General features: G+C 55.8%; 1 protein-coding gene across 4 annotated transcripts in view; it reads right to left on the bottom strand.

The window, feature by feature from the left end:
* Nucleotides 1-4,121: 4,121 nt before the first annotated feature.
* CLN8 (CLN8 transmembrane ER and ERGIC protein) overlaps nt 4,122-9,928 on the bottom strand; it is a 47,910-nt gene continuing 42,103 nt past the window's right edge. For all 4 annotated transcript variants that reach the window (XM_045451623.1, XM_045451644.1, XM_045451634.1 and 1 more), the window contains exon 3: nt 4,122-5,691. In XM_045451623.1, the coding sequence (XP_045307579.1) occupies nt 4,897-5,691 (795 nt within the window). In that variant the 3' untranslated portion in view covers nt 4,122-4,896. The remainder of the gene's footprint in view (nt 5,692-9,928) is intronic.

The following is a 9,928-nucleotide window of genomic DNA, read 5'->3' as shown; positions in this document are numbered from 1 at the left end:
CAGTCTGATTGGGCGGCTTCGACGGTGCCGGGAGCCCATTGGATTCTACGCCTGCCCGTCCTCGGCCACGCTCCGCCCACACGCCCGCGCATTCCTGCGGGGCCACGTGGCCGCCCGCTGCCCCTCCTAGGCCCAACGCCCCGCCTGGCTGCGCACGCGTGGGCGGGGGGCGGGGGCACGGTCAACCAGACTCCCGGCCCTTCCTGAGGACGCTTGTGCACATGTGGGCGGGGGGCATGGGGACGCCCCCCCCCCCACCCAAACGCCAGCCCTTCCCGAGGACCCTTAGACTATGCACGCGTGGGCGGGGGGAGGCATGGGGACGCCCCATCCAAACGTCAGCTCTTCCCGAGGACCCTTAGACTGTGCACGCGTGGGTGGGGCAGGACCACCCCCCACTCCCACCCTGCCCCAGATACAGGCCTTTCCCCAAGCACCCATAGACTGTGCACGCGTGGGCGGGGTCGTGGGTAGGACCCCTACCCCCTACCCCCCGACGCCGGACGCTTCCCGAGGACTCTCGGGCTGTACACGCGGGGGAAGGAATCCCCCTTCTGCCCACTCCCACCCGGCCCCAGACACTTGTCCTCCCCCAAGCACCCATAGACAGTGCTCGCGTGGGCCGGGTCGTGGGCAGGACCCCTCAAATCACCTGGCCCTTCACGAGGATCCTTGGGCTGTGCACGCAGGTGCGGGGGCAGGACCCCCCCCCCCCCCCCATACAGACACCTGTCCTTCTTGAGGACCCTTGGGCTGTGCCTGGGCAGGGCCCCTGGGCCACAGACCACCCCCCAGAGCACCGCCCCTTCCTTCCAGTACTGGTCCAGCCTGCAGGGCTGTCCTGGCCCCTCAGGAGGTCAGCTGCTCTCAGACCCGCCAGGGCTTGGGCCTTAGGAAATGCAGCGAGTTCACACGTTTCCCAGCCAATTTTCAGAGGCAAGGAGTAGTGCTCTGAGAGACACAAGTGCGCCTTCTGCTTCCGCCCCCCAATGCACAGCGCGTCCTAGGCTTTCCAGCCTTCGCAGACTTTGAGTCCATCTGTGGTGGAAAACGGGCGCACGCTGGGTTCCGCAGGGAAGCGTCCAGCCTGGACAGGAAGGTCGCCCCCGTGCTGTTGGACTTGTTAACCAGCGGCGCCTGTTTCATCATTTACAAAGAAACCACTATGGTTACCATGACCACTGAAGGGAGGAACTGGGGACCCAGATGGCTTTAACCAGACTACGAAGAAACCCAACTCGCGGCTGGAGGATGTTCCCTGGTACACGGGCCTCACAGGTAGCACGGGTGTTCTTGTTTTTCCAAGACCTGGGCTCCTCCCCTCTCCTGCCCAAATCCCTGAACCCCAGAAGCGATTTAAGGTCGGGATTTTACAGCTGCCAGACATCTCAGAGATCTCTGGCCCCACTCACTTGGCTTAGAGAATAAAACCAAGCAGCTAATTGTCATAATTAATTGAAACATTAAGTGCCCCTACAGCTTGGCTGCTCTAAGTTCATTCGCTGACAGTTTTGACTAATGTAAATCACGGTCCTAACACACAGAGACTGTGGTGATTAGGAAGTAAACAATAGTAGGTCAGGCAATATTTTAGCAATATTTACTTTTTTAATGTTTCTTTATATTTGAGAGAGAGACAGGCTAGGGTGTGAGCGGGAGAGGGGCAGGGAGAGAGGGAGACACAGAATCCCAAGCAGGCTCCAGGCTCCGAGCTGTCAGCACAGAGCCTGACGTGGGGCTCAAACCCACGAACTGTGAGATCATGACCTGAGCCGAAGTCAGACACTCAACCGAATGAGCCACCCAGGCGCCCCTAGCAATATTTATTATTAGCATTTGCTCGTTTTGTAGAATAGGCTGAGCTATTTTTAAATCCTATTTCAGACCTGTCTTACTGCACGCTCTGAAGATACTGGCGCCTGAATCAATGAAAAAACATATTTCCTGTCAGTGAATTAATAACAGAAAAATATTATAATGTCTGTATTCCTAGGGTTCTTTCAGGACCTTACTCAAAGGTCTTCTACCCAGACAATTACCTTATTGGTCATGGTGAACAGACGTTAAAAGATGAACTAAATTAGTTTAGTTTGCCACACAGCAAGAAAATCCTGATGCTTGTTATGTTTCCGGATCAAGAAGGCCAGCAGTAAGAGGGAGATAGTAGCATGTATAGAATAAACAAAGGATCTGGAGTCCATTTGGGGGATGCTATTCTGGTTTCTGACACTGAGAAAATCCTGTGACTTACACAGTCTCTAACCATATAAAAATGTGACTAATAATATCTACATCACAGCTCAGAAGCTTAAAGGGAGAACTTGGGGTGCCAGCGTGGCTCAGTCGGTGAAGTGTCTCTTGATTTCGGCTCGGGTCATGATCCCAGGTGGTGGGATGGAGCCCCGCATTGGGCTCTGTGCTGAGCATGGGGTCAACTTGGGATTCTCTCTCTCTCTCCCTCTGCTCCCCCCCCCTTTCCTTCTCAAAATAAATGAACATTTAAAAGGGGGAACTCTACAAAAAGGCACTGGGATGTCTGGCAAGAGCAGGTGCTCAGTAAGTCATAAAAATTATTTGGGTCTATTTCTTTCCCCAGAAGAATGAAAACATATTGAATCAACATTTCTAATAGATGGCTCACAAGCTTACTTTCAAAAACTTAAGGACAATCACAAAGCTACTATTGTGTCATATTTCACTCGGAAATTGTGTTCAGGGACCTATGAGGACAATGTAGTAGTCCTGTCGTAACTAGCAGTACGGATTGGAGTTTCCCATTTCCAAATGGTGGTGTTGACACTGTAGCTCGGGGCCGCCAGAAAGGGCATGTGGGGGTGGGGGGGGGGACCACAGGGCAATGCGCCCGGCGGGGCTGGGTCAGGCGGAACTCTGATTTAAGGCTCCAATCCTTCTAGCTAGCTCATTCCAGTGTTCCTCACAGATGTATTGCCATTTTCTGTGAGCCCTGATATGGAAAAGGTTGCGAATTTCCACTGAGATTTCTTCTTTGACCTTTAGTATATTTAGAAAACTTCGGTTTAATTTTTAAACATTGAGAGACTTTTTGGTTTTCTTTTCATTATGACTAAGGCTTAACTCCCCTGTGGTCTGAGCATATAATCTATATAATTTCAGTGTTTTCAAGCTTGTAGACTTGCTTCATGGCTCTGCGTATATAGTCTATTTTGGTAAATGCTCTATGAGCACTTGAAAAGAATGTATTCTGCGTGTATTATGTAATGTTCTATACGTGTCAGTTAGGTCATATTTGTTACCAATTTCCGGTCTGCTTTTTCTATCAGATATTAAGAAAGGTGTATTGAAATCTTCAAACGTGCTATTCTATTCAACATTGTATTGGAGAATCTACCCAGTGTTATAAGGTAAGAAAAACAAAAAGTATGAAGAGAGGAAAAACTTGATTATTGACAGATAATATGATTGTTTCCACAGAAAATCCAAAGTAATGTGCAAATAAACTGTTAGAATTAAAAGGGGAATGGAGACATTTGAGATGGATCATAGCCTTAAACTATAAAGTTTCTGGGGAAAAATGTAGAAAATATCCATCTTAGGGTAGAACACAAAATGCACTTACCATTTAAAAGGATTCAATGGGGGGCGCCTGGGTGGCGCAGTCGGTTGAGCGTCCGACTTCAGCCAGGTCACGATCTCGCGGTCCGGGAGTTCGAGCCCCGCGTCAGGCTCTGGGCTGATGGCTCAGAGCCTGGAGCCTGTTTCCGATTCTGTGTCTCCCTCTCTCTCTGCCCCTCCCCTGTTCATGCTCTGTCTCTCTCTGTCCCAAAAATAAATAAACGTTGAAAAAAAAAATTAAAAAAAAATAAAAATAAAAGGATTCAATGGGACTTCATACAAATGTGACATTTATCTCATGATCATTAAGAAAATGGAAAGGCAATGGAGCGCCCGGGTGGCGCAGTCGGTTGGGCGTCCAGCTTCGTTTCAGGTCATGATGTCACGGTCTGTGAGTTCGAGCCCCGCGTCGGGCTCTGTGCTGACAGCTGAGAGCCTGCAGCCGGCTTCAGAATGTGTGTCTCCCTCGCTCTCTGCCCCTCCCCCACTTGTACTGTGTCTCTCCAAAAAATAAGTATACAAATAAATATTAGGATCAATTTTAATAAAAAAGAAAATGGAAAGCCACAGCCTGGAAGTTAAGATGTGCAATATACATACTGAATTCCTACACATCAGCAATAAAAAGACAGTCTATTCAAAAATGACTATTTCACAGAAGATTTACTGATGACCAAGAAGAACCAGAAAGGGTACTCAACAGTGTAACTTTCAGGAAAATCCAAATTAAAACCACAATGAGATACCATCACACCCATGCAAGGACAGCGAAAATCAGACTGACCATAGCAAGTGTCAGTGAGGACAGTGAGCAGCGGGGACAATCGTGTCTGCCGAGTTCTCCAGGGACAGAATAGATGGGAGACACATCTGCAGAGTCAGAGGCTGTCCTCAGGCCAGGGGGCCCCGACAGCTGCCTCACAGCCTGCCCTCGGGACTGCTGACTCCCGGTCATCCTGACACCCCGCCAGCCAAGTGCCTACAGCCAGTCTCTTCATGTGTCTCCTAGTGCCTGTCCCTGCCCCTGCCTATGGGCGGGGTTCCTGGGCATGTTCCTCAACTCAAGTTGGCGGCCACTGCTCTGGGCGGGAGGACAGAGCAGGCTTTGGAACCAGACCGCCCAGGCTCAATCTCTGCTACCTCCCAGCTGGGTGACCTTGACATGTTCTGGACTTCACTAAGCCTCAGTGTTCTCCGTGTACGCAGGCTTATTCTCGGTCCCCAGCGTGGGAGGCCCTTGGGAGTGAAGATTAACTGTGGCCGTGGGCACAGACCTGCCCACACTGCCCAGAGCTAGGAGTTCTAGTGTTTGCTAACGGTTATGTCAGTGGTCAGGGGACAACGTGGTGTGATGGGAGAGTAGTCAACCAGGGGGATCAGAGCCGGTGCCACCGGCAAGGACCAGGAGAAGCCTGGGGGTGGCCGACATCGCTGCAGGGAGCTTGCTAGGGCAACGCCAGGGTCTGATGTGGAACAGACGCAGAGGACACACTGCTGGTTTAAGGACAGCTCCCTCCGGCGCCCAGGCTGTGCTCCGCTAACTGAAGTCTTGGGCCACCAGTGCTCCTGTGTGTCTGCTTCTTCCCCTGCAGGCTCTGAGCCACGGGGGTGCTCCCGCTTCTCCTGGGCCTCCCGACACCGAACACAGGGCCCGACAGACGCCACTTGTTCAGTCAGCGTGCGTGCGACAGTATACCGATACCCTACGTGTCCCACGTTCTGTCCACAGCCCCACCTCCTTCCATCCCCTCCAGCCACCCCTCCTCCCAGGCCGGCCCCTCCCAAGCCGTGTCCCAGGGACACTGCTCCCCACTGTGTTTGTGCCCAGTCCCCCACAGGCACTCCGACCCTTGCTAGCCGTGCCTGGCACGCGATGGGTACGCGGGACCCACTGGGGGACAGTCCGGCCCGTGTGGGCCACCAGAGGATGCACCAGGCTGATAAGAAGGGGCTGTAGATGAACTTGGGGCAGCCACTCCTGGTGAAGCACATCCCGATCCCTGAGGACAGAGTCAAAGACACATAGTGAGGCGGACCGCTTTGCAAACCATGCACGGTTCCTTTCCAGTCAACTGATCGCTGTGTCTTTATAAAGTTCTGAAAGTAAAATGAAAACAAGCAACTAGGTTAACACACACACCGTTCAAGAATCGGCCAGGATTGGCTTCTAGGCGGTCCTAGTGGGGGAGGGAGGCTGTGCTCACTTTCCTGACTGTGGTGATGGTTTCACAAGTGCGCACGGACGTCCAAACTCACTAAATTGTAACTTTGATTGCACACAGTTTATCGTACGTCAGCTATCCCTCGACAAAGCTGTTAGACGCAGATCAGCGAGAGCTGGGAGCAGCCTGGCCTGAGACCCCTTGGCTTAGGTCTCACACACAGCAGGTGTGCCCTCTCTTGATTTTCCTGGGGACTCCAGTTCCTGTGCCCACATGTTGGACGGAGTTGGGTTTTAGGGTCAGATGGTCATAAACGTTTTCCCACTGATGTGGCGGCCCAGTAGAACACCGGGGGGCCGGCGGTGTGGGGTGTCGACAAGCCCTGCCTCAGGACTACACCATGATTGCACAGATGGCAGGATGGCAGGCGTCCCTGGCCTCCACCTGCTGAACGCCCCACACTCACAACAGGACATTGCCCGCCTAGCTCCAAGGTTCTCTCTAGCGGCCGTTCTCTCCTTGAGTTGGTGTTGGGGAACTTTCTGCTGCTTTTGCTCCGGGAAGCTGCCTCTAGGGCATTTGGAGGTTACTGGTCTTTGCAAATTGGCATTGCATATGTCCATGGCCCACGGAACATGTTTGCAAAACTTAATTGGAGGAGACAGTGAGGAGACAGAGCCAGATGCAAAAGATGGGCCAATGGCTAGGTGGCAGGTCTCCCGATGAGGTCCCCAGTGAGGCTGGTGGGGAAATGCCCGGCACCTGTTTCCCACAGGACGGGGTCTGCCCTCCTAGCTGCAGACCTGGAAGACCTAGAACAAATTCTTTTGCTCAAAACCGTCTGTCCTCCCGTGCACAGATGACCAATGGGGCGCGTGTGTGGACGGGCTAACTGGGCCCGGATCCCGTCAGCTGCGCCACCCATGCATGTTGGCCAGTGGAAGACGGCCGTCAGGAGAGCAGGAGAAGGGAGATGGTCACGTGGACCCCCCAGCGGGGACGTGGCCTTCTCTCCGCATGCCCTTCGCAGTGCTGGCCCCACACAGCGGCACTTCCCACCCCGCCCACCGGTGCCCCCTTGGATGGATGGCGGGCCAAGTGGATGACTTGTGGGGGGAGGGGAGGAGAAAAGGGACAAGAAGCCCAGCGGAGGGTGGAGGGGCCTGGCGAAGCTGGGGGTAACACTGCCCCTCTGTTTCAGACGGGTCGCTAGAATCTCGTGGGGAGAAGGAAGCATTGTTCCAGGCGGGGAACAGGAACGTTTTTGTTCCCAGAGAACTTGCAACAACGACTAAGCTGTTTTCTTGCTTTGCGCTACGTCCAGTGGAGGAGAGGCCGGGGGTGGGGGGTGGGGGGGGGCTCTCAGGACAGCAGGCGGCTCCATGTCCAGACCCCTGCGGCACCGGGGAGGGGCCGGTCACATGCCACGCGTCCATCTAAACGCTCCAGGTGGCTCCTGGCTCCTGCGGGGCTGACCTCGCAGTCCTGAAACCCATCCGCAGGGCCGTGCCCCTCCTCACGCAGTGCGCACGGACCGCGCAAGCTCTTTCCCTCCCCCACGCCCTTCCTCGTCCTCCCTCCCCCACCTCCAGACCAAGCCTCTGGAAGAACAGTTCCAAGCTGGAGGGGCTGGAGCTGGCAAGGAATGTTGAAGAAGGGAAAGAAGAAGAAGACTCCTGTGGATGATCTAGAAGGTTCTTTTCTGTTCCGGGAGCCATGGTTCTGCCCACAGCAAGCTGCGGTTCTCAGTGCTGCCGAGTGTAGGAGTCATCCGTGCCTAGCGAGACACACGGCCGGGACAGGCCTGCGCCCCAAAGCTGTCCCCTTGGCCTGAGGCCCTCCATTAGTGGGAAGCAGGGCATCTTGTGCCCCAACCATGCGCACTCATACTGATTCTGTGGTCACCCCGGTCCCCGGTGCCGTCTGAGGGCCGTCCGGAGAAGCACAGGGAGAGCGTGGTGCTGTGTGAGCCGGGACAGAGGAGGCCAGGCCGTGGTGCCCGCCACGGGCTCCGGGAATTCAGTGCCAGGAGGCCGCTGAGCGCAGAGGAGAGACAGCCGTACCCACGGCAGAGGCTACGGGAAGCGTGGCTGGAGCGATCCCACGCCTCGCAAGAGTGTGCTCCCCGGGTCCCTCGGGTGCAAGCCGCACCGCCCATGGATGCAGAGTTTCCTTCCACCAGGTTCACGGACGCTCCCTCCACGGTGACTCCTTCTTCCAGCAACCGCATGGGGCTGACCGGCACCTTCCCTCTCCTCCCATCTTATCCAGGAGTCCTGAGGCTGGGGGGTGACCTCGCTCCGCCCCTTCCCATCCACACGCAGGACATGTAGTCCTTGGCTCTGACCCGGGACAAGGTGCCCCTGCTCCTGCCCAACCCCATCTTGGCGACTCTGTTCCCCAGAGTTCAGCCTTGTAGTCTGGCTCTATTTCAACACACCAAACAGGCCAATCCTCCTGACCCCACTTACCCTCACTCAAACTTGCAGACGCACAGCGAGGGCAGGCGGGGTGCAGCCCAGCTCCCCAGGGCCCTTCTGGAAGGCAGAACCCAACCGAGGATGTGTTCTCATTCCCAGCTGCCCTGTCTGCTCCCCCACCTTTTCCGACGTGGTTTTTGTTACACTTCTGCGATGTAATTTTTAAAAAGCGTTCATGTATCTGCTCCCGATTCCTGACACAGAGCTCCAAAATTCCTTGCACTCTCCTGGGTGGTAGGAACACATTTGTTCCAATGAGGTGACCCGGCATAGCATCAGGGCAGGGGCTGGTCAGCGGCAACACGGGGCCACGATCTGGGCCCTCCAGCCCCACCCCCACATCCCGAGGAGGGGACAGGGGCCCGACACTGGGCTAACGACCATCATGTCTATGTGAGGAAGCCCCCATAAAATAGTGTCTCCCACTAGTGGGGGGCTCGGGGAGTTTCCGGGCGGGTGTACGTGTTACGTGCTGAGAGGGTGATGCCCTCCCCACCCCCACCCCGGCCACGAGGACAGGAGCTCCCAGGGGCCCTCCCAGACCTCAGCCCACGTGCCTCTTCATCTGGCCATTGGTCAGCACCCTTTGCCATCCAGGTAAGTAGCATCTTTATGACAGAACAAACCAGTGCGCACAAGGGGTTTCCTGAGTTCTCGAGCCGCTGGGGCAAGTGACTGAAAGCCTAGGCGGGGGGTGTGAGAACCACGCGGGTCAGAAGCACAGGACAGGATGGAGCCCTTTAGCCGGGGGATGTGACACTGAACGCCAACAGGCTGTAGGACCCCGGGCTGATGCTGGGAGAACTGGCTGGTGCAGGGACTCCACGCGTGTGGTGTCCCAAGTGCTGGGAGTAGAACGTTGTCCTTTGACATCCCTCTGCCGAAGCATCCCCCAGGGACACCTCGGGGTGCCACGCTCCCCCTCACGGTTTGTCTTCCTCTCTCTACTACAAAGCAATTCTCCCTCTGCCACGGCCACGGCCCTGCGCCCTCCTGAGTCAGGCTTCCCCAGACCTGCCCTCCCCTGGCGCGCGTCCCCCGACCTGGGCGGAGCCTCCGAGATCGCCAGCCCGGGGGGTTCCAGGAGCGCCTTCCTTCTGAGCGCGCTCCAGTCCATCCGCACGCGGCCAGCCTTCATGCAGAGCACGCGTGATCTGACCCGACTCCCAGCTACCCGCGGGGCTCCCCCTGCTTCCAGCACATTCAAGCCGGGGTTCTGCCTCGTAGAGATGCGAGGTTACGGGATTAACAGAGGCTTAGGCAGGAGGGAGGCGGTCTGTTGCTGTTCCCGTCTCCGGTGTTTATCCGCAGGCTGGAGACCAAGGGAGACTTGACTGGGGTAGCGCCTCACACTGCGTTTTAGGTATCGCCATTATTCAAAAGCTTGTCCCTGAAAGAGGTATTTCTCGCAGATTTCTGGGATGCGGGTCATTTCAGGGCAGCAAGGCAGTGGTTGATGAGACTTTGATCAAACCGACCCAAGGGAGGTGGTGTTCGAGCTGGCCAAACAGTCTCACCTGGGCCGATGGCTGCCTCTCATCCCACCTGCTCCAGAAGGTTCAGCTCCTGGGCCAACCCTCCAGCCGGCAGGTGGACAACCCCAACCCACCACCTTCCCAGGACGGCTTCCGCTCCCCCAGAGGGACCCCTGTGGCTGAGGAGTCATTTCCCCAATGACCCGAGGACTCCCTC

Source organism: Leopardus geoffroyi, chromosome B1 (genome assembly GCF_018350155.1).
Source record: "Leopardus geoffroyi isolate Oge1 chromosome B1, O.geoffroyi_Oge1_pat1.0, whole genome shotgun sequence".
Lineage (NCBI taxonomy): Eukaryota > Metazoa > Chordata > Mammalia > Carnivora > Felidae > Leopardus > Leopardus geoffroyi.
Note: the sequence above shows the minus strand (reverse complement) of the source record. Positions and strands in the feature narration are given on the sequence as shown.